The following is a 24,959-nucleotide window of genomic DNA, read 5'->3' as shown; positions in this document are numbered from 1 at the left end:
TGTTCAGTTCTGGTCGCCTCATTATCAGAGGGATGTGGAAGCTTTCGCGAGAGTGCAAGAAGAGATTTACCAGAATGCTGTCTGGACTGGAGGACATGTCTTATGAAGAAAGATTGAGAGAGCTTGGGCTTTTCTCATTGGAGGGAAGAAGGATGAGAAGTGACCTGATAGAGGTGTACTAGATGCTGAGAGGCATAGACAGAGTGGATAGCCAGAGACTTTTTTCTCAGGTGGATATGTCTATCACAAGGGGGCATAATTTTAAGGTGATTGGAAGAAGGTTTAGGGGAGATGACAGAGGTAGCTTCTTTACACAGAGCATGGTGGGTGCATGGAATGCAATGCTGGCAGTGGTAGTAGAGTCTGATACATTAGGGACATTTTAAGCAACTCTTAGATAAGCACATGGAAGATAGTACAATGAAGTGTATGTAGGTTAGTCTGATCTTAGATAAAAGGCTGGCACAATATCGAGAGCCAAAGGGCCTGTACTGTGCTGTACTGTTCTGCGTTCTATAAGATGTGAAGGAGCAGTTCAGGGAACATCTCTAGTCTGCATGCACCAAAGAGCCCTAGTGGCCAACCACTTCAACGCCCCCTCACACCCCCTAAGGACATTCAAATCCTGGGCGGCCTCCACCACCGAATCAAAGCGACACAACAACTGGAAGAAGAACACCTCATCTTCCACCCCGGGACCTTGCAACCACACGGCATCAGCATTGTCTTCACCAGTTTCCAAATCTCCCCACCTCCACTTCATCCCAGATTCAACCTCCAACTCAGCACCACCCTCTTGACGTGACCCACCTGTCCATCTTCCTTCCCACCCATCCGCTCCACTCTTCTCACTGACTTTTCACAATCACCTCCTATCTGCAATTACTTATCACCATCCCACCTACCTTCTCCTTCAGCACCAGGCCAACTCCCCTATTTATCTCTCAGCCCCCTTCCCCCTCTGCATACCTGATGAAAGGTTTATGCCCGAAACATCAACTCTCCAGCTCCTCGGATGCCACCTGACCTGCTGTGCTTTTTCCAGTGCCACACTTTTCAATTCCTACTCATCTCTGGAACATCTGGAAAACAAGGATTCCTACATCAGACTCCTATGTATTGACCACAGTTAGATCCTCAACACCATAATTCCTAACAAATTCATCTCCAAATTTGGAGACCTAGGTCTTGACTTTCCCTTCTGTAACTGGATCCTCAACCTCACCCACAGATCACAATCAGTAAGAACAGGTAGCAGTGCCTGCTCCATGATAATCGAAAACACTGATGCTCCGCAAGGTTGTGTACTCAGCCCCCAACTGGACTCCTTAAACACACACGACTGTGTAGCCAAATTCCACCCCAACTTCATTTACAAGTTTGCTGACGACACTGTTGTAGGTCGGATCTTTAACAAGATTGAGATAGAATACAGGAAACAGATGGACAGCTTAGTAGCATGGTGTAAAGGCAGCAATCTCTTCCTCCATGTCAGTAAAACGAAAGAGCTGGTCATTCGCTTCACGAAGCGGAGTGGATATCGCGTCCCTGTCTGCATCAATGGTGCTGAGGTGGAGATGATCCACAGTGTCAAGTTCCTGGGAGTGACGATCACAAAAAATCTGTCCTGGTCCACCCATGTCAGTCAAGAAAGCACAATAATGCCTCTACTTTCTCAGGATGCGAAGGAAATTCAGCATGTCCACACTGACTCTTAACAATTTTTAAAGATGCATGATAGAAAGCATCTTATCTGGATTCATCACAATGTGACATGGCAATCGCTGTTCCCAAGATTGCAAGAAACTACAGCGAGAGTTGTGAACACAGCCCAGAGAGACATGTATTGGTGGTAATTTAAAGAAAATTTACTGGATTGATAGCTGGACTGAGTGGATTGTCTTATGAGAAAAGATTAGAAGACTAGTCTTGTTATCACTGAAATTTAGAACAGTGAGGGCTGTGATTGAAGTGTATAAAATCCAGGTTAGTCTTGACAAAGTGGACATAGAGATAATGTTTCCTCTCATGGCTGAGTCTGGAACTCTGGGTCACTATTTGGAAATTAAAGGATGTGCTTTTAGAACAGTGATGAGAGGAGGTTTCTTAGAATTTGGTACATGCTACTTCGGAAGGTGATGGAGGCAGGATCATTGAATATTTTCAAAGCAGATTTAGGTAGATTCTTGTTAAATCAGCGACTCATAGGTTATTAGGCATAGATGGGGATGAGCATTTTGAAATGCAAATAGATCAGCTACGATCTTATTGAAAGATAGTGCAGGCTCAAGGGGCCAAATGACCAACTTTTGTCCTGAATCCATATGTTACCAAAGGTTTTCATCTTGCAATAGTCATTACAAAAGCAAGAATGCCAAATTTCAAACAATCAAAACATTTAAATTGAAAAGCTTTGGCCCCGTGTTTCTCTTTTTTTTTAACCAATAAAAGTTCAATACTTTTGTTTCTTTACTTGTTTAGTTTTATTTTTGGTAGTTATAATTGCTTTGAATTCAACTGTGGTTTTCAAGCCTGTTTGCAGTAGCCTCCTGGAGTGATAAATGAAAGACACTTGCTTTGCTGCTTGTTAGTAAACCAGAGAAATGAGAAACTAATACTTAATGAAAGCTCAAAACTCCTGTCTACATGCCTAAACAATTCACTGACAGCCTCTTTATCATGAAAGCGTTGGTGTAAATTTGCATCAATCTTTAATTGAATCTTTTCATGAAGTTAGGACTTTTTCACGGAAGAAACATACATTTTAACATACGTTTTGATCTCAACAATGAAATTAATGTGCTAGACATTAAACATGTGTCGTTAGAATTTAGTTTTGATTCAAGTACTAAATTAAAATGAATTTTAATTTTAATAAAATAAAGACTCCAACCCAGTAATGACCCTAAGAAAAGTGGAACTACTGTCTCTTGGGCAGGCAATATTATCTGATTTCATTAGTCGATTGTTGAGATCAGAGGGACAGAACGTTTAGCACTGTTATTTTACATAGTCCACCAGTCCAACGTAAGTACAGAAAGACTGCAGTGGCAACACTGATCCTACTACACCATCAGTTAATGGTGCAAGAGACTAATTTAAAACTGAAAAAGCTTTACATTTATGATTTATATACAATGCTATAGTTAGGCTTAACCTCACCAATGATTTTAGTCCAAGTTCCCTGTAATACATTCTGACTAACACTAAAGCCTAATAATTTTGTTTTTTCGTTTGTAGATCAGTTCCAACATCGATTTTATGCTCCCAGTTACTCAGCAGGTATAATGCAAGTTGTTCAGAAAGCACAGTTTATTGGAATAGCAAGTCAATAAGTATTATTTTAGTTTAAAGGTGACATTTGTCCAACTGAGTTATTGCATGTTTTTATTTAATGCATTTGAGATAAAATCAGTAAGAAAAAATATTACAATGATTATTCTAATCATTACACTGTAGGAGCATACCATACAAATTACTTAATTTGTCTAAAATATGTTTGCTTACTATTTTAGACCAGGTATTAATTAATTTCTTTTAATTAATTCCTCTGAAATAACAAAGAAATTTCAAGTGAATGCATTAAACAAGAGTATGTTGTTAGTACACAGTATAATTTCAAGGCCATTACCATATAACTATTTTCACAAAAATTTCTGTCAAAATTATTTTGTCCCAGTTTCCTAATACTTTTAATACTACACTCCTCATTCCTTCTCCTGAAATTTCCAAGCCAGATAATATGATGGCCATACCATATCACTCATGCGTACTGGTGGCTAAAGTGAATCACATGACATTTTCCTCCAATCTGTGGCATATTGGATTCTCCACTTAGACACAGAACATTAACTGTGAAACAAATAGAGGTCTTCAGAATTAAGAAATGTTTTTAACATGGTAAATGTATAAAATTAGTTCCAGTGGATGAAGATTTAACTAAGTGATTTTTTCCATGCAAGTTTATTGAATGCTTTACAAAGTTAACTGTTATGGCAGAGATTATAGCATATTAAATGATTACATTTTTAAAAGGAGATATTCAAAAAGGCATGCAAACAGTGCAATGAGTATTACCTTCAGTTGAAGACCTAGCACTTGTAAAGGTAATTTGTTAAATAGTCTCCTGTGTTCTTGTTTGTATAATAGATCAGTAAAGACGTTAATTACATATGTTGAAATAACAGGTTTTAAAATGTATTTACTCATTCTCATTATGGACACAGCTATTTCAAAGTGAAAGGTAGTACTGAGCTTCTTTCAGTATCTAAATTCTGCATTCTTTAAATTCTACGTTGTTTGCTGCTACATGAAAATTGAAATAACAAAACTGAGTTTAGCTGATGTCATTTCTATGGCTCTCCTTACCATATGTTCACAATGGAGTGATGAATTGAAGCTGAACTTGGACTAGTTGAGAGAGAATACAGATAGATGAGTTGGAGAATTGAACATAATAGATAAGAACAATATAAATGTTAAGATTAATTTCTGATCTCCATAGTATTGTACTGGCTACCAAATTGAGTACAGGCATTTTTTTGGCGTTCGAGGTGTCCATCTGACCTAGGTGTTAGGTTTCTTGCACCCTAACATCAGTTATATGACCCTGATTGAATTGTTTAATAATAGTACAGATCCTTAAAGGTACTGTTGGGTACCACTGAAGTACTGGTAAGAAAAAATTTACATATTTTGTTCCTGTGATAACCAGGGTTCGCCTTCCCTCAGAGACTGGGTCAACTTGTGAATTATCACTGGATACCCAAATAGTGTTGGAAGCTCATCTATTCCATCAAATGAAGTCCAATCCTCTAATTCAGTTTGTCCTCTTGTCATCTGCAGACCTCACTTTCTCCTCTTGTCATCAGGCACACATTAGAAATCCATTGCCTCTTTTGCAGAAGAAACATGTGCCTATTCAATTTCATGGTCATTATTGATTATACCTCATTTTATATATTTTCTGTTTTGAATATATGCACTTTATTCTAGATGATTTGCTTAGTAAGCATTTATTCTGTTATTGAGATCGACAATTTTTCTATCATTAAGGAAATCAAGGGTTATGGGAATAAGGCAGTAAAGTGGAACTGAAGATCATCAGATCAGCCATGATCTTGTTGAATAGCAGAGGCGATAGCCAAATGGCCTGATTTTGCTCCTAATTCTTATGGTTTAATGCAAACCAGCAGTTGGTGGACAGATCAGGACTGCTTTTTTCCTGCCCATAGCAAATTTTCAAATGTAGGCTTAGAATTAGATGTACTAAGAACTTTGCGTTAATTTTTAAAAATTACATTTCTGAACCTACTAATCAAAATTGTCATACAGTCATATAGCATGGAAACACACCCTTCGGTCCAATCAGTCCATACTAAACTTAATCCCAAATTAAACTAGTTCCACCTGCCTGCTCCCAGCCAATATCTCTCCAAACTTTTCCTATTCATGTAATTATCCAAATGTCTTTTAAATATTGTAATTTTACCCACATCCACCATTTCCTCAGGAAGTTCATTCCACACATGAACCACCCTCTGTGTAAAAATGTTGCCCCTCATGTCTTTTTTAAATAGCTCTCTTCTCACCTTAAAAATGCTCTCCATATACTTGAAATCCCCCATCCTAAGGAAAAGACAAGTACCATTAACTCTATACACCTCGTGATTTTATAAATTTCATAAGGTCACCTCTCAACCTCCTATGCTGCAGTGAAAATAGGCCCAGCCTATCCAGCCTTTCTTTATAACTCTATCCTTTCTATAACTAGGCAACCAGAACTAGACACAGTATTCCAGAAGAGACCTCACCAATGTCCTGTACAACCTCAACATAACTTCTCAACTCCTGTGCTTAAAAGACTGAGCAATGAAGGCAAGCGTACCAAACACCTTTTTAACCATCCTGTCTATATGTGATGCAAACTTCAAAGAATTGTGTACCTCAACCTCTGTTCTACAACACTACTGGAGGCCCTATCATTCATTGTATAAGCCCTACCCTTGTTTGTTGTACCAAAATGCAATAGCTCCAATCAATCCAGATTGAACTCCATCTGCCATTTTTCAGCCCGTTGATCCATTTGATCAAGATCCCTTTGAAATCTTAGAAAATCTTCTTCACTGTCTCCTATGCCACTAATTTTGGTATCATCCACAAACTTATTAACCATGCCTTCTATATTCTCATTCAAATCATTAATATGCATGGCAAACAAAAGGGGGCCCACTGTCCTGGACATAAGAAGAAAACAATTCAAAACTAATAAATGGAAGATGTCTAAAACACTGCATGATAAATAAGGAGTGTTCGCTTGTTATTATCAGCTTTTGGACATTTTGAAAAATAACACCTGGTTACCCTCTATTGGTAAAAATCTGTTTACAATTAGTACAGTGTGCTTGATGAGCATTATGTATCTGTGGTGTAAAGCTTCCAAGCCTATTGCATTATCTATGACTGGAGCAGGTAAAAACATTCATTTCATGTACAAGCAAGGTTTGAATGTTGCACTCATTTTCCTGTGAGACAAATGAATCCTTTTCTGAGAACTTTTCAGAAGAAGTGCATCTGATGATCCTGAAAATTAATGTTTGTTCCAAAGTCCTTTTAGTTGCTCTTTTTATACTGATCAGAAGACCCCAGAATTAAAAGCCATTACTGAAAGATTGCAGATCTTTCAGGTTTATTGTGGACTTTGTTCAATTTCCAGGAAGAAAGCCCTGTCAAAGCCTTGGGTAATGACATGAACTCACAAATATTGACCAGCTCGGGTTAGATAGAGTATAATTTGGCCTGTTCCCATACTTTTTTTTTAATAAAGTGTCCTTGTAACTTCTGGATATGAGCACACAGCTTCTAGATCATTGGAATTGGTGTATTTTAGAATGATAAGAATTAATTCAGGTGTGTTGACATTTTTATTGGGGTGCTGCATCAATATTTATTGAAGAGGACTAATATGGGTTAGACAATGATTAATAGAATTATTCAATTTTTTTTCTCAAGGACAGTATGAGTAGGAACTTTGTGTTTCTGACGGTGGGGAATCAAGGCAGTGGGACAGGAGAAGAGGAAAGTCAGAATAATTTGCATGGACTGTGGGTGCAGTGGTCTTCATGGCAGAAAAACATTAATCACTCTGTATAATTTGGCCCATTCCCATGTTTTTTTTAATAAAGTTATCTCAGGAAATGAGCACTCGGCTTCTAGATCGTCGGAACTGGTGTGTTTTAGAATGCCAAAAAAATTATTTCAGCTGTGTTGACCCTTTTATTGGGGTGCTATGCTATTATCATACAATAAATTTGAGAATTATGGTATATATGTGATGTGGTACCTTTCTTCATTTTAATGTTGGAGGGTGATTTCAATTTATTCAAATTGAAATTCTGCATTCTTGTAGTAAATGAATATTTGGTTTATTTGGCATTGAGAAGGTTGTGACCCTTGCTGTCTTGGTTACAGATTGAAATGGAAGGCATTGAAGCTCAGGAGGAAAGGGAAACTCGTCTTTTTCCAGGACATGATGACAAATACCGAGTTATGTGCCACGCACTTACTGCTGATTTCTTAGTCTATGGAACAGATGTAAGTGCCATATTAAACGGTAGAGAAGCTGATGTGTTATTTCACAAATTTGTAGGTCACCACAATTTTGGGGGTAGAAAATAACTTGCCTAGGAGAGATTGATTAGAGGTTGATTTCATGTCTCATCCATAAGTGACAACTCCAACAGTGTAGCATTCCCTCAGTACTGTGCCAGAATATCTGCCTGGATTTTTGTGCTCAAGTCTCTGAAGTGGAAATTGGACCACAACCTTCTGATTTCAGGAAATTGAGGAGTGATGTGGCCTAGATAAATTGGAGTCAAAAGAGTGGATGGCAGAAATGTAGCCTTTAAAGAGGGCATTATGTAAATACAGGCTAGGTACAGATGTCAGAAAAGTAATACTGAAGAGTATCCGGCTGAACATAAAATGTATATTGGAAAAGTTAAAATAAAAGGGTAAGGACATAGAATGAGAATAGATTTGGGGCTAACATGGGAAGGAATGTAAAGGTCTTCTAGAGGCAAATTACCAGTAAACAAATGATCAAAGGAACAGCAAACAAATTAGAGACAAAAAAGGAGATCTCTTGGTGGAGGAAGAAAGCATGGTGCAGATTTGTTGGATTTAATGCCTTCCTTCTATACTACTCTGTTCTTTAATCTGGGACACACTGCATTGAAATTTGAATCAGTCGCATTTTTCTGATTTTATTCTTCCATTGAACCCTAATTAGAATCTTGTTGGCATCATATAGTTAAAAAGGAAACTGGAAGAGTCTCTGGTTGCAGGCAAAGAGTCATTTGTTGTATGATGTTTCTCACATTTTTGTGACCACTTTTTGCCCATGGTCAAAAGACAAGGCCATCTTTGTTCATCTCTTTTCAACCTTACATCATCGAATCCCTTACCAGTGGTTTCTTCTATGTCCCTCCTTGGTTTAAAAAAAATCTCTGTCGCTTTCTAAACCTGAGCTAGATCACATTTGACTCTTAATTTGCTGCAATAATTTTGCAGTTCCCTCATGTCCTCCTATGCAGTTGTCCCCACAAAACCTTTCCTCTCCTCTATTCTGATCAATCCCCTCTGAATGCCAGAAATAACCTGGCTTCCATGACAATGAAGGAGCAGAGCTAATGTCTACGAGGGTGTCCAGCTGAAATTCTACAAAATGCTTCAGTTAAGAGGAGTGTATATAAGGTATAGTGGATCTGATGTCTTGCAATACTCATTATGTATTTAGGAGCTATAAAATGAATAGTTAAATCCTTTCCTGTAGTCACACTGGATAGTTAGCTAGGTGATCAAATATTCTCTGTCCCAGGCCTACTCCAAGGATGGAATTTGGGCAAGAAGCCTAGTGGAGGTAGGATTTTAGGAGATAGTAGCCAGGATTATGAGTGTTTTAGCTGAAAATGTGTTGCTGGAAAAGCGCAGTAGGTCAGGCAGCATCTAAGGAGCAGGAGAATTGACGTTTCGGGCATGAGCCCTTCTTCAGGAATGAGGAAAGTAAGGTCGGGGGAGGGGAAATGAGGAAACTGGAGAAATCTGAGTTCATCCCTTGTGGTTGGAGGGTCCAGCATCTGCAGTCATCACTGTCTCCTTGTGAGTGTTTTACTTTGCATTGTTGGCAGTTTCATGAAGACATGGTACAGATGACATTGATCAACCCATCACCCACCATGATTCCACGGCAGTCACAATCCCCAACAAAATCTCAATTCTATTTTGTAACATCAGCTCCATTAAAAAAGGAGGCAGACTTTAAAGAAAAAATTGCTGATGGTGCTTGTTGGCAAATGGCAGGTCAACACTATCTTTCTCACCCACTGTTTCACCCTCTCCTATCTCACACTGGAAAATATCACAAGGTGCATGCACTCTGATGTTTACATGCAACATAAATAGCCCTAACCAGAAGTACTCAAAGAAAATCAGGAATACTTCTCACATCTGGTACCCACACCATTATACTTCGTTATACTTCGTCATAATCTTGAGTAGTGTATTTTTGTACCTTGCAACTTAACTTCTCTGATACTTTTATATGATTATGTTGAAAAGATTAACAATATTTATCTGGCTTTCTTGTTTAGACTGGGATCATCCAATATTTCTATATTGAGGACTGGCAGTATGTGAATGAGTATCGCCATTCAGTCAGTATCCGTAAAGTTTTTCCAGATCCCAGCGGGACTAAAATGGCATTCATTGATGACAAGAGCGATGGGCTTGTCTACTGCCCTGTAAGTAATGTTTTCGGAGTCATCAGACATTATGCTACTATCATACTATGCTTTAGTTCTCATTTCCTATTTCATATCTGCGGTGGGATGAGGGGGTTAGTGGCAGATCAGGCAGCAAAGGCGCGGGTGTCATTGGTGAGTTAGTTCAGGACTCATGGCAGAGGCGGTGGAAAGAAAATAGAGTGCCTTTCAGTTATATCTTTGTTTTTTTTATTCTTAAACTACTTAAGATGTCACCAAATTGTGGCGATATTCGAAGCTTTTCATTATATTTTACCTGTATTCACTGTAAAATGCACGTGACAAATTCATTTATTCATTCACTACTGACGATAGTAATTATCAAATAAAGTTAAAATATTACTGATTATTTATTCACCATATATATGTTTAGTTTGCCACATTTCTTTGTTTTGGTATTTTGAGTGGGCTTTAATATTCGTATTTAGAGTGCAGGTTACTGTAATTTTCAAAGGTCTCCAAATTTTTTTGTTCATATGAATATGTGTATTTATACTTGAATAACTTTTTGAATTTCATTGTACTCTTCTGTTAAAGGTGAACGATACTATATATGAGATCCCAAACTTTCCCACCACTGTTAGAAGCATTCTCTGGGAACACTTTACAATGGATAAAGGAGTCTTTATTGCTTATGATGATGACAAAGTCTATACCTATGTTTTTCACAAGGATACGATTCAAGGTAGCATAATTGTAGCTGCGTGAAACAAGTTATGCTCCACTTCTGTTATCCTCCTTTATTGTTAGGAATAAAAGCATGTAGGAAACCTAAGGAAGTTTAATGAAACCAGTAATTTGTCGATATGAACATAAGAGCAGGACTGAGTTGTTTGGCTTTAGATCTGTTTTGCCATGAGGCAAGGTCTTCCTATGTCTTATGGTCTTATTCCTGAACTACCAATACTTGAAATACACAAGGTTGGGGAGGGAGCAAACTGGCAACCTGAAAGTGACCACGTTGCCAAGCGACTAATTAGAGAAAATTTACTGAAACAGTCAGAATCTGTGAGGAACTGTACCTCTAATCACAAGCTGCTTGCCTATTATTTTTGTCACAGAGAGGATAACAATATTCCGTGTGTGGCAAAAGCAGCAGGGAAGCAGTTTGTGATTGGAAGAGCAGGGAGAAGGTGAATGATAGCAATGAGAAAATAATAGAAACATAGGAAATAGCAGTAGGATTAGGCCATTCCACCCGAGGCCTGTCTGCCATTCAATATGATCATGGCTGATCATCCCACTCAGTTCCTGCTTTCTCACCATACCCTTTGACCCTTTTAGTCCTAATGACTATATAAAACTCCTCTGGAAAACATTTTGGCCTCAATGACTTTGTGGTAGAGAATTCCACAGGGTCAACAGTCTCTGAGTGAAGAAATTTCTCCTCACCTAGGTTCTTACCCCATATCCTGAAACTGTGACACCTCATCTGGTTTCCCTAGTCATAAGGAACATTCTTCCTCAATATCCTATCTAAACCCGATAGAATTTAGTAGGTTTCTATGAGATTCTCCCTCACTCATCTAAACTCCAGTGAATATAGTCTTAACCAATTCACTCTCTCCTTGTACGTCGTACCATCCAGGAGTCAGTCTGATCAACCTTCGTTGCAGTCACTCCATAGCCAGAACATCCATCTCAGTTAAGGAGGTCACAGTGAGCAAAGAACGAAACAGCACAAGAAACAGGCCCTTCGGCCCTCCAAGCCTGCAATGACACATTTTGCTGTTCCATACTAAAAATGTCTTCGTTTATACGATCCATATCCCTTTTTTGCCTTCCTGTTCGTGTATTTGTCCAGGTATTTCTTGAATGTTGCTATTGTGTCTACATCCACCACCACCTCTAGCAGTCCATTCCAGGCACTCCCCACCCTTTGTGTGAAATACTTGCCATGTGCATGTCTTTTGAACCCCCCAACTGCGCACCTTGAACCTGTGTCCTCTAGTACTTGACCCCTCCACCTTGGGGGGGAGAAAGCCTGTTACTTTCCATTCTATCCATGCCAAATTGGCAGGCAGACAGACATTCAAAATGTTTAGATTAGAGTGGTGCTGGAATAGGATTCCTCTATTCCTGATGAAGGGCTTTTGCCCGAACCGTCGATTTTCCTGCTCCTCGGATAGTGCTTGACCTGCTGTGCATTTCCAGCACCACTCTAATCTAGACTCTGGTTTCCAGCATCTGCAGTCCTTGGTTTTACCTTATTCAAAATGTCTATTAGATCACCCCTCTACCACTTCCATTCCAGAGAAAACAAACCAGTCTATCCAACCTTTCTTCATTGTTAAAATCCCCCATACCAGGCAACATCCTGGTAAACCTTTTCTGTACCCTCGCCAAAGCATCCACATCCTCCTGGTATTGTGGTGACCAGAACTGTATGCAATATTCCAAGTGTGGCCTAACTAAAGGTATGTAAAGCTGTAGCATAACTTGTCATTCCTTGTAGTCAGTGCTCCTTGCAATGAAGGCAAGCATGCCATTGGTGTTTTTTACTACCTTTTCTGACACCTTCAGTAATCTGTGGACCTGCACACCCAGATGCCTCTGCATATCAATACTACTAAGAGTTCTGCCATTCACTGCATAATTTCCTCCCATATTTGTATTCCACATGTGATCTCACCAAGTCTCTGTACAACTGCATCCCTGTGCCTGTACTTGAAACCACTCACTATGAAGGCCAATATACCATTTGCTTTATTTACCACTTGTTTCATCTGCTTTCAGCAACTTGTGTGAAAGGAATCCAGGACACCTTCCCTTTCCCAATCTATCAACATTCAGATAATATTCAGCCTTCCTCTCTTTGTTAGTAAAGTGGATAACCTCACATATATGCACATTATACTTCATCTGCCATGCTTTTGCCCAATCAGTGAACTTGTACAAATCTCAGGAAAGCATCTCAGAGTCCTCCTCACAACTTGCTGCCCTCACCACCCCCCTCCCAAACCGAACAGCTTTGTGTTGTCTACAAACTTGGAAATACTGCATTTAGTTCCTTCATTTAAATCATTAATTAAAAAAATTGGGAATAGCTGGGGCCCAAGCATTGATCCCTGCAGTATCCCACTAATCACAGACTGCCCTGAGGAAAAAGACCGGTTTATTTGGGCTGTTTGTTGCCTGTCTGCCAATCAGTTCTTTACCCATTGTCATTACACTGCCCCCATTCCATGCAATGCTAGTTTGTTACTAGGACTTTATCAAAAGCCTTTTGGAAGTCCAAGTAGCTGACATTCACTGTTTATCAACTCTACTAGTTACATTCTCAAATAATTTCCAATAGATTTGTCAATTGCGATTTCCATTTCATAAATCCATGCTGACTAGGTCATCTGGCCCTCGTGATTTATCAACCTTTAACTCCATGAATTCTTTGAGCACTATTTTCTTCAATTCTGCCCTCTCATTAGACCCTTGACTCCTTAACATTTCTGGGCGATTATTTGTACCTTCTTTTGTGAAGAAAGAAACAGCATTCGATTCTTCTACCATTTCTTAATGCCCTGTAATAATAACCTGACTTCTGTCTGTATGGCCAGGCAGTATCCGAGGAGCAGGAGAATTGATGTTTCAGGCATAAGCCCTTCTTCAGGAAGGGCTCCCTTGGGGAAGAAGGGCTTATGCCCAAAACGTCGATTCTCCTGCTCCTCGCATGCTGCCTGGCCTGCTGCGCTTTTCCAGCACCACACTTTTCAACTCTAGTCTCCAGCTTCTGCAGTCCTCACTTTCTCCTTCTATCTGTAAGGGACCTGCGTTTGACATGACAAATCTTTTTCCCTTTTGTATATTTATAGAAGGTTTTATGATCTGTTTTTATCTTCTCTGCAATTTTACTCTTCTCTCGTAATCGAACAATTTGCCCCCATTTTCCGATTTTTAAAATAGCCCTGTCTACTCTTTGGATGTATAATCTATAATATCCATGGATCCATTATTCATAGTTTATTTTATAAGCAATGGTTGTGTCCTATTTCCTCTTTAATGTGTGTGCCAGACAGGGATAATTTTGTAATTCTTTCAATATTAATCGTTGCTTAGACAGCATCAACTCTTTTAGTAAGATTCCTTACTCTATCCTTTTTAATTTGCGCTTCACATCTTAATAGTTCTCTTTATAGGACCCTAGTTTTAGATTCATCTACTTCATCGTCTTAGTGAAGAATTCTACAGTATTATGGTCACTCTTCCCCAAGGGAGCCCACATAACAATTCATCTTTTCTAATTGCACTCTATAGTCGAGAATAGCCTGTTCTCTGGTTGTCATTGAGAATGTGGTGCTAGAAAAGCACAGCAGGTCAGGCAGCATCCAAGAAGCAGGAGAATCGCCGCCTCTTCAGGCAAAAGACCTTCATCAGGAAAGGGCTCTCTGGTTGTGGTTTTTGTTGCTATTTTTTAATGTGGGTATCACTAGCTAGTCAGCATTTCTTGCTTGCCTTAACAAAGTTAGTAGTGAGCTGCCTTGAACTGGTGCAATCCATGTGCTGTAGGTAGACTTAATGCCTTAGGGATGGAATTCCAGGATTTTGACCCAGCTACAGAGAAGGAACAGCATTATATTTCCAAGTCAAGGTGGTAATTGGCTTAGAGAGGAACTTTCAGGCAGTGGTATCCCCATTTATCTGCTGCCCTTCTCCATCCAAATGGGTTTAGATGGTGTAGCCTAACGATCTTTGGCACATTTCTACAGCGCATCTTGTAGATGGTACATACTGCTGCTACTGAGCATCGGTGGAGGAGATAGTAGGTGCTTGTGAATGTTGTGGCAATCAAGTGGACTGATTTGTCCTGGATGGTGTCAAGCTCCTTGTAAATGGAGAGTTTTCCATCATACTCTTAACTTGTAATTTTTAAATGTGGACAGGCTTTGGGGAGTCAGGAAGTGTTACTTGCCACAATATACCTCACCTCTGACTTGCTCTTGTAGCTACTGTATTTGTAGGGTGAGTCCGGTTACCTGGAATCACCTGATGAAGGAGCTACACTCTGAAAGCTTGTGATTTCAAATAAACCTGTTGGACTATAACCTGGTATCATTGTGACTTCTGATTTGTCCACCCGTCCAACACTAACAGCTCCACGCCATGAATGTTACTTGTCACTTGTCAACTCAAATTGGATGTTGTCCAGATCTTGTTGTATTTGAACATGGACTGCTTCATGTATCTGAGGAGTCTCAAATTGTGGGTTGGTGATGATTTGCCACGACACATTCGCCGCCGCCGATTAGTCACTGCCGGTTCGCCACCAGCGTTTCTTCACTGGGGTCGTTTGACCTCCGGAGACGATTTGCCACCAGAAAGATATATGTGTACGGATTGTTTTCCGTCCCACCTGTTCTTTCATACTTCTCAGTCCCCCTTATTTATACGACAACATAGTACATATTGATTAAAAAAAAAGGTGAAATAAATATCATTTTATTGGTTTATACATAAAAATGAGTTGCAAACACTTGCGGTGGCGAATCGTCCTCCGTGGCCAATGGGCGGTGGCTAAGCGTCCTTGGCGATGAAAGGGCAGTGGCTAATCGGGGCCGGCGAATGGTCCCATCCCGCAAATTGTATCACCAGCAAACAACCTCACTTATGACTTTGTGATGGAGGGACTATAATATCACAATGGGTGCAGCTTTGTAAGGCATAGAACAAAAGAACAGGAATAGACCATTTATCCCAACCAGTGGAAATAGTTTATCTACCCTGTCTTTTTCTGATATTATCTTGAAGATTTTGATCAGATAGCCTCTTAACCTTCTAAATTCTAGAAAACCAGGCCAAATTTGTATAATGCTTTCTCATAAAATAACCCCTGATGTCCAGGTATCATTCTTATAAACCTACGTTTTACTCCCTCCATGACCATACCCTTCCTAAGGTCTGCTGACTTCACTCTAAGTGAGTCTAACCAGGGTTTTGATTAGCTGTAGCATAACGTCTACATCCTTTTACTCCAGTCCTCCAGATATAAAGACCAGCTTTCCATTAGCTTTCTTGATTATTTTCTGCATCTGTTCATGATATTGTAAAGATTTATACACCTGAATGTCCAAGTCTCTTTGGCCATCCAATGTTTTTAACTTCATATCATCTAGAAAGCACTCCGATCTATCCTTTTTTGATCCAAAATGGATCACCTCAAGCTTGCTTACATTGAACATCATCTGCCACAGTTTTGCTAGTCTATCAATATCCCTTGGTAATTTTGTGCTGTCATTTACACTGTCTCCATGCTGCCTAACTCTCTGCCATCAGTAAATATGGATATACGACTTTCCATGCCATTTATTCAAGTTGTTAAAAATTAATATGAATAATTGAGACCCTTATGGAGCGCCACTAGTCACATTCTGACAATTTGAGTACCTACCCATTATTCTTTTTCAGGTCCAGCAATCCTTCAGAACCGGTAGACAGCTGTAATGAAGCAGTCAAGAGAAATTGAGATCAGTATCATCAATTTTACTGTGAAAGCTGACCCCAAATCTATGAATTATGTCATCAAAGGCAGTAATTGGATGAGGATGTGGAGGTGAGGGCAAGGATGGACACTTGTGGTATAGTGCAAGTGCAGGGGCAGAAAGAGAATACATTGCTGGAGGTAACTATGGTTGAATAGATGATAGGGAAACTAAGGAGAATAAGTTCTCTAAATTGGACAGCTGAGAAGAGTCATTGATGTTGGTTACTATTGTCAACTGTGGCAAAGGCTGCTGAAAGGTAGAGAAAGATGAGGAAAAGTAATGTACAGTAGTCAAAAATTGTGATTTGTGTTGTGCAAGGGTAATCTCATAAATGGAGTTAATCACTTATGGAGTTGCAAGAACAGTGCGCATGCGATTTGGAGGGTTACAACTTAATCAAAAACTGAAGAGGAAAGATAGTTTCCTCTCAGCATAAAATACTGGAATAGGCTATTCAGCCTCCCAAGCCTGTTCCATCATGCAGTAAGACCATGGCTGCTCTGTCTTTGGTCTCAAGTACACATACACCCTAACTCCAATAACCTTTCACTCAGCGCGAGTTTCCAAACCATTTTATTTCTCAAATTTTCAAAATTCGACCACCCATTAGCCATGCATACCATGTAAAGAATAGCTTACCAGTTAAAATATTTTTTACTCCTTTAATTTGTTCCTAACATACTTTCCTAAGCTAATCGTCATCTGATACATCAATCTATTTCTTATCATATTTATTTCACAGGATCCAAAGTCATACTGGCAGGTGCTACAAAACTTCCTTTTTCTCACAGACCATTACTGTTATATAATGGAGAGTTAACATGTCAGACACAGAGTGGGAAAATCAATGCTATTCTTTTAAGCACACATTCTTTCCTCGCTGGATTGAAGGATCTTGGACCTAATGATCTTCAGCCAATGTTGACCCAATGCTTAATGCTGAAAAGGTAAGAGACTTTACAAGGAATTATAAAACCATGCTCGTTGTTTAAATACAAGCAAATTTATGTCACAAGATGTTGTTTGAGTTTTGTAATGTTATTATTAATCCTTTGGTTAAAAGTTGGTATGACGCTGATAGTATCTATAAATGATTTTTCCTTAGCAAGTACAAATAAGTTGATTGTAACAGGAACCCTTCTAAGTCGGAATCTAAAATAAAACTACAGTAAATTGGATTGTGTTCCATTTCTCACAAGCCACCTGTCTGGTATAATGGAAAGAATATGTCAGTCACATTTTCTGGAAAATCTGCACTTTAAGATTGGAAAATTAAGCTTACAAACTTGGAAAAATGGCGTAACTGCTGAGTACTTGAGTACTGCTGCCTGAAGAGCTGCAGAAACCTAAGGATGTAGGGAGAGCAACAACTCCAGCACTGATAATGAAGTTCTGTCATGTGAGTTAACAGTTATCAACCTCAGCACTGGCACTGCGCTTATCTTGGGAGACCAGCATGGAATTGACAATAGCATCTGATATGAATTAGGCCAAGGAAAAGAATGGTCATATGCCAGCTCATAAATAGCAACTGGGGACATATCTGGTGAGGTGGCGTACCCCAATGCTGGGAACATTAGCAAGCCTGCCAGACAGCTACATAATCTGTTAAGGAACATTGAATGTTGTGTTAGAACTTAGCAGAGGGCTTGGCGCAGAGCTTGTCCTTCCATAGCCTCTGATCCATCTCTTGGCTCACCCAGAGACACTGTTGCTGCTTCCTTCATTCCGGTTGGAGCCTTTGCATGGATGGGTCACCTGTTCCATTGTTGTTCTTGGGAGGAAATGATGGAAAACTCTGGGAAATGCACCAAAAATGTCCCAAAAGCAGTATGGACACTTTTAGACACTTCCCAATAGCTAAAGTTTTCGTAACTTGTTCAACATACAAACTATTCTGAAATCATATTGTCAACTTTTCTTGTGACTCTTACAGGTTTAATGAAGCCTGGAATGTGTGCAAATTATTTAATGATCCTTCAGCATGGACTGAGTTTGCTCGTGCTTGCCTCCATCACATGGAAGTAGAGTTTGCGATCCGTGTTTATCGAATGATTGGAAATGTCGGAATGGTAATTTCACTGGAGCAGATTAAGGTTGGTCCTTATGAGGATGTGTGACAATACCTTTACTACTGCATAAAATAAAAATGCACATGTCTTTTTTTTAAATTTTCTTCAATTATCTCAAGTTTCTCTGTGAGGGTGATGGATCTGTGGAATTCTCTACTGCAGTTGTCAAGTCTGAGTCATTAAGCATGTTCTAGGCTGAAATTCAAATTCCCAGTGTCTTAAGGATAAGGCTGGAAAGTGGGCTTGGGGATTATCAGATCAGCCATGATCTCTGAATGGCAGAGCTGACTTGACAGACTGAATGGCTTGCCTCTACTCCTACATCTAATGGTTACATTCATTCATTGAATTATATTTTATTTCTTCTAATGTCTTCATTAAAAATGTTGTTTAAAGGCCTCAGCTTCTCTCAAAACCATAGACTTGAAGTTGAATTTTTTGACCAAAGCTTTGATTGTACAGTCCAGATATACGTGTCCTAATATCTTAAGCAAGTTAATATTATTCAGTCAACTACACTGCACCAATATTTCTCTTAAACTTCCAGCATTAGAAACAAAAGAAGGTACATTTCAAAAACTTTATTGAGTTCAGATTTATGACTTTTTAAAATGTTTGTTTGAGAGTGAGGGCTGAGTAACTGTCCTATTATACATGCTAGGCTTTTGTTGTATGTGCTATACATTTCAGAAAACCTGTTGAGCTAAGAGAACATCTTCTATTATACTAACGTTCAATTTTCAAAATGGTGAATTATGAAATCAACTTGGTAGGCATCTAGGAAAATTCATTGAGAGATGGCATGAAATCTCAAAAATGCATGAGACCAAGGGAAAGGCAAACAGACTTAATCTTTATTGAATTTTTAATGTTACATTTTGAAGTAAGCAATGCATCTTGGAGGGAAACATATACAAATGAAAGAAAGGAAGATGGTTAGGAAAAACAGGGCTGAACAGAGAGAGAGACAGTCACATATGCAGAGAGTATTATGTCATTCTATTCTTTACTCAAATTTTGTTTTACTCATTTATGAGATCTGACCATTGCTGGCTGGGCCATCATTTACTGCCCAATTTGCCCACAAGGGGATAGTGAACTACCTCCTTGAACTTTTGCAGTCTGTTTGGTATAGGTAGACCCACAATGCCAGTTCCAAGAATTTGGTCCAGTGACCTTGAAGGAATGTGTTTTTGAAGTTTTGGCTCAAAAGAAAGCAGCCCTTTGAAGGAAACATAAAAAAGCAGGAAACTAATTGCAGATGAGATGTCTTCCTGCCATTTAATGGTGAGTGAAATGAGTGGAACTGGAGCTGGAGTGAAAGAAAGATTAAAGGACAAGTAAGTAACAAGGAGGTGTGAATGCAGGGAATAAATAGATAGTGAAGAGTAAGATGTCACAAAGGGAATGCATGATGGGTAGGAAAATTGGAGGATGAGAGCGGTATGGAATAGAGGGAACCACAGATGGCCACACCACAAAACTCCACCTCCAATATTAAAAATCGCACAATACCAGGTTATAATCCAACAGGCTTATTTGGAAGCACTAGCTTTCAGAACACTGCTCCTTCAGGTAGTTGTGGAGTATAAGATCATAAGGCACAGAATTTGTAGCAAAAGTTTACAGTGTGTTGTAGCTGAAATTATATATTGAAAAAGACCTGGATTGTTTGTTAAGTCTCTCATCTTCTAGAATGAACATGTTGGTTTCAATTCTTTCATATGTAAATCGCAGAACTTCTTTAAAGTTACATTCTCAAGTAAACTTTAACAATTGGTGTCATGTCGGCCCAGATAATGCATTGATGGTGTGAGGTGCCTTATGTGAGGCTGTCTGTGCCACAATGTTCAGACTGATTCTAATCTAAAAAACTGATTTACAGAATTTTACATGGATACATGTAGTTTTTGAGCAAAATAAAATGTTATTCTGCAAGTACAAATCCACCCCACAAACGTGTGTGTGTGTGTTGCAGTGGGGTCACCTGTAGTGTGACATGAACCCAAGGTCCCAGTTGAGGCTGTCCCCATGGGTACCGAACTTTGATATCAGCCTCTGCTTGGCTACTTTGCATTATTGCCTGTCCCAAAGTCCGCCTTAGAGGGCGGTCACCCAATGGTCCAAGGTCGACTGTCCCGGACCTTTGTTCTCTGACTGGGAGAGAACACTCCTGTCTGTTAATTGTTGTATGGTATCCATTCATCCTTTGCCATAGGCTCTGCTCTGTCTTGCCAATATACCATGCCTCAGGGCATCCTTGCTTGCAGCATATGAAATAGACAATGTTGGCTGAGTCGCTTGAGTACCTGCCACGTACATGGTGGGAGGTGTCCCCCATGCATAATGGTGGTATCCGTGTCGACACTTTGACACGTTTTGCAGCGTCTAGATTAGATTAGATTTTAGATTAGATTAGATTACAGTGTGGAAACAGGCCCTTCGGCCCAACAAGTCCACACCGACCCGCCGAAGCGAAACCCACCCATACCCCTACATTTACCCCTTACCTAACACTACGGGCAATTTAGCATGGCCAATTCACCTGACCCTGCACATCTTTGTGACTGTGGGAGGAAACCGGAGCACCCGGAGGAAACCCAAGCAGACACGGGGAGAACGTGCAAACTCCACACAGTCAGTCGCCTGAGGCGGGAATTGTACCCGGGTCTCTGACACTGTGAGGCAACAGTGCTAACCACTGTGCCACCGTGCCGCCCACACCACTGTGCCACCGTGCCGTCTACCGTGACAAGGTTGTATGGTGTTGTCCTGAAAGCCGGGCAGTTTGCTACGAACAGACAATCTCACACAGGCACCTCACACCTTCAATGCATTATCTGGACTGACATGACATCAATTGTTAAAGTTCACTTGAGAATGTAACTTTAAAAAAAGTTCTGTCATTTATATATGACAGAACTGAAACCAACATGTTCATTCTAAAAGATGAGAGACTTCACAAACAATCCAGGTCTTTTTCAATGTATAATTTCAGTTACAACACACTGTAAACTTTTGCAAAAGGTTCAGTGTCTTATGATCTTATACTCCACAACCACCTGATGAAGGAGCAGTGCTCCGAAAGCTAGTGCTTCCATATAAACCTGTTGGACTATAGCCTGGTGTTGTGTGATTTTTAACTTTCTACACCCCAGTCCAACACTGGCATCTCCAAATCATGATCACCTCAAATGAAAATCCAGACTTTGGTGGTTCCTTTCCTCGTCATTCCTCGTCATATTTCCACCTTGAAAAGAATGTAAAGCAGAAAACCATTTGCAGAATGCTGTAGATGCATTGTGGCAACTTTACACAAGCAGTTACTATAATACATTTTAAATTTTAAAAATTCTAATATATTAAAATAGAATGTTTGATTTCAAAATTGGGTGCAAATTACTAAAGTGACTACAATCTTCAAAATTGTAGCCTGTAATTAATGCAATTAAAGACTCATTTGTAATATGATTCCATATATGATACTCACCAGACTGCGTAAGTACCAATGTACAGTTAGAGAAAGGTATTTTTATAAGATTAATTGTATAATTCGTAGTGAATGTAATGATAGCATTATGTTTCTGTGAAACTCCAAAAGACTCTTTTGTAAGTGAACAAGAAAGCACCAATGAATGAGACTTCCAATGTGCCATTCTAATCATTTTGTCTTATTGCAAACATATCTGCCTCATAACTACAATCTTACCTTAATTAAGCAATCAGTTATCCAATATTCCCATGCCTGATACTCAAGTATCACAGGTCAGCCTGATGAGTAGATCATTAGCAATTTTGAATACTATCAAGACATAGAGTGAAAAGTCTGTTATTGAAATTAATCAGTAAGGAGAAATCAGGGTGTGGGAATTGTAGCCATTTACCCACAAATCAGTAATGCAGCAAAAATATACTACAAGGTCTCTTCTCAGCCTGCTTACCAGTGGAATACCATCAAACCTTTGATAATTCCTTGCAGGCTAACAGAAGTTATGGAAGCACCTGTGTTTTTTTTTTAAATAAAACAGCAGAATACATTATTATACTCTTTATTTTAACAATGCTCCATCATCTACAAAACAGTACTATTCAGTGCGCTGTCATTAATATTTCAGGGAATAGAAGACCACAGCCTATTAGCTGGACATCTTGCTATGTTTATGAATGATTTCAATTTGGCACAGGATCTCTATCTGGCCTCCAGCTGCCCGATTGCTGCACTAGAGGTAAGAAGTTGAATACGATTTAATAAAAATCCTTTGATCTTTCAGCTTAGGATGTTTGCACTTTCAAAGGAGCGGTAACTCCTTCATTTGATGTAACTGTTATTCTTTCTGCTCTTTAGAAAATTTGTTTTAATTTGTAGCAGACGGGATATCTTTCTTAATATCCGCTATCATGAGAACAAAGTTGTTTAAACAGTGTAGCTTAAAAAGTGATACATTTGCTTTTAGGTCTATACTGTACTTTTAAAAAGGAAGCCTTCATACAAATACACAAAATGCCTCAACATATTTTATTGGCAAAGTACCAATCAAGCTTATGGGAGAATCTAGAACTAGGGGTCACCATGTAAAACTGAGCTTAGACGAATTTCTATCTTCGAGAGTTTCAAGTCGATGCTTCCACCATCTTTTCAGGAAGACATTTTCAATATTCTTGTATATTTTAAGGAAGATCATTTTATTAAATAAGGCATTGACAAATTATCAGGAGTAGGCAGGAATTTGGATTTGAGTTTACAATCAGATCAGCCATGATCTGACTCAGTGGCCTACTACTGGTCCTGATTTGTTTGCATGTTCGTATTTACAAATGGACAGGGTTCAGTGGAGTTTTATTTCACTCGAGATCGTTCTTCTCATAACACAACATAGTAATTGCCAGAATGATGATCATTGAATCTTTTAAACCTGTAAAGATTTTTTTAAAAAGGCGTATAAATAAAATTGGAAAATATATTAATCATGTAATCTGATAGAAATTGTCTTGGAAGAACTCTGATCATGTATTATCTCATTCTAAAATATTTATTGCTCTTTCTGATGTATGAGTTTATTTCTTGTGAGATGTACTATTATTATCTTGTAGATGCGGAGGGATCTACAGCATTGGGACAGTGCTCTGCAATTAGCTAAACGACTGGCTCCTGATCAGATTGCATTTATCTCCAAAGAATATGCTATTCAACTAGAGTTCACGTGTGTACAAAAGGGATTTTTTAAAATTTGAAATATAATCAGTAAGCTCCATATGTAATATGCAAACTACTGTACAGCGTACCTTTAGTGAGTAATTTGATGGAAATTGCTCATTATTTTGATTTATTTCTGTTTTTCATTGAATTACTGGACCGTTTGAATCTCTTTCAGTAAAAAGCTACTTTGAATTATCATCCATCTATGTCTTGTAGATTTATTAGTGTAACGTACAGAAAAATCTTATTAATCCTCTCTTACTGCGATATTTATGTTAGCAATTTATTTTATCTTTCCCTTGCCTATTTCGATATGTTTGTTTATCCTCCGTATTTTAAACAGAATTTACGAAATGCATTCATTGTCTTTGACAATTTCCAATTAAGGACTAATTTTTCAAGTACACAGTTTACTTGTTTACATCTTATCAATTTTTATCACTGAAACCTTTTTGCATGCATGCACCTAGGTTTTGTCAGTATACATTAGATATAAAAATCAGTTGTTTATTTTTGTTTAAATACAATGTTTTTAATAAGCACATGATCTCACCTGAATATTCATGAATTACATTATATGCAAGTGAAGTTATTTCAAAATGGACATATTAATGGTAGAAATTTATATATTGTTCTATTTGTCACATTGACCAATATTTGTTTTCTAGGGGAGACTATGTGAATGCATTGGCACATTATGAGAAAGGCATGACTGGAGACAATAAGGCAAGATCCTCTAGATTAATTTGTCTCAGTTAACGGACAAACAAAACATAAATGACTGCAATAATGCACTTTAAACACCTAACATTATTTTACTCCAGAAATAATCTCAGACAATTTTAAACCTAAGATCACACTAAATCAACAAATTAATCAAATTATACCAGATTTTCTAACTAATGCAAAATGGTCCTGATTGGGCATTGCTATTTAGTTGTGTGTGTCAGGCGTTACCTCACTGGGTTGCCCAATCCCCTGTAAACTGAAGTGAATTCAAATCCCACTCCACAGGCCTCATTTACATGTGGGATTACTTTTACCTATTTTGGAGGTTGGGAAATTCTCCCCAGTATCCGAAGCAATATTTATTCTTCAGCTTTATTTATCGTTATTCATTACTGTTTGTGAGGCCTTGCTCTGTGTAAATTGGCTGGCGTGCATCCATTACGTAGAAACATAGAAAATAGGAACAGGAGTAGACCATTCAAACATTCAAGTTTGCTCCTCTATTCGTTATGCTTTTCCCCCATATCCTCTTATCCATTTAGTCCCAAGTGAGATATCCAACTCTTTTCTGAAATCATACAATATGTTGACCTCAACTGCTTTCTGTGGAAACAAAGTCTACAGGCTCACCACTCTCTTGGTGAAAATATTTCTCCTCATCTCA

The 24,959-nt window shown here is 38.8% G+C and overlaps 1 protein-coding gene across 4 annotated transcripts in view; it reads left to right on the top strand.

Moving 5' to 3' along the window:
- Window positions 1-24,959, top strand: part of wdr19 (WD repeat domain 19) — a 169,676-nt gene that overhangs the window by 72,101 nt on the left and 72,616 nt on the right. For all 4 annotated transcript variants that reach the window (XR_006312065.1, XM_043692836.1, XM_043692850.1 and 1 more), the window contains exons 14-21: window positions 7,471-7,593; window positions 9,651-9,800; window positions 10,359-10,506; window positions 17,040-17,244; window positions 18,234-18,393; window positions 22,485-22,595; window positions 23,461-23,570; window positions 24,235-24,292. Coding sequence is in view for 3 of the 4 variants with exons in the window: in XM_043692836.1 (XP_043548771.1) it covers window positions 7,471-7,593; window positions 9,651-9,800; window positions 10,359-10,506; window positions 17,040-17,244; window positions 18,234-18,393; window positions 22,485-22,595; window positions 23,461-23,570; window positions 24,235-24,292 (1,065 nt within the window). In the remaining variant the exon portion in view is untranslated. The remainder of the gene's footprint in view (window positions 1-7,470; window positions 7,594-9,650; window positions 9,801-10,358; window positions 10,507-17,039; window positions 17,245-18,233; window positions 18,394-22,484; window positions 22,596-23,460; window positions 23,571-24,234; window positions 24,293-24,959) is intronic.

The sequence above is a fragment of the Chiloscyllium plagiosum genome, chromosome 1, assembly GCF_004010195.1.
Source record: "Chiloscyllium plagiosum isolate BGI_BamShark_2017 chromosome 1, ASM401019v2, whole genome shotgun sequence".
Classification (NCBI taxonomy): Eukaryota; Metazoa; Chordata; class Chondrichthyes; order Orectolobiformes; family Hemiscylliidae; genus Chiloscyllium; species Chiloscyllium plagiosum.
This window is presented reverse-complemented; position numbering and strand designations above follow the sequence as displayed.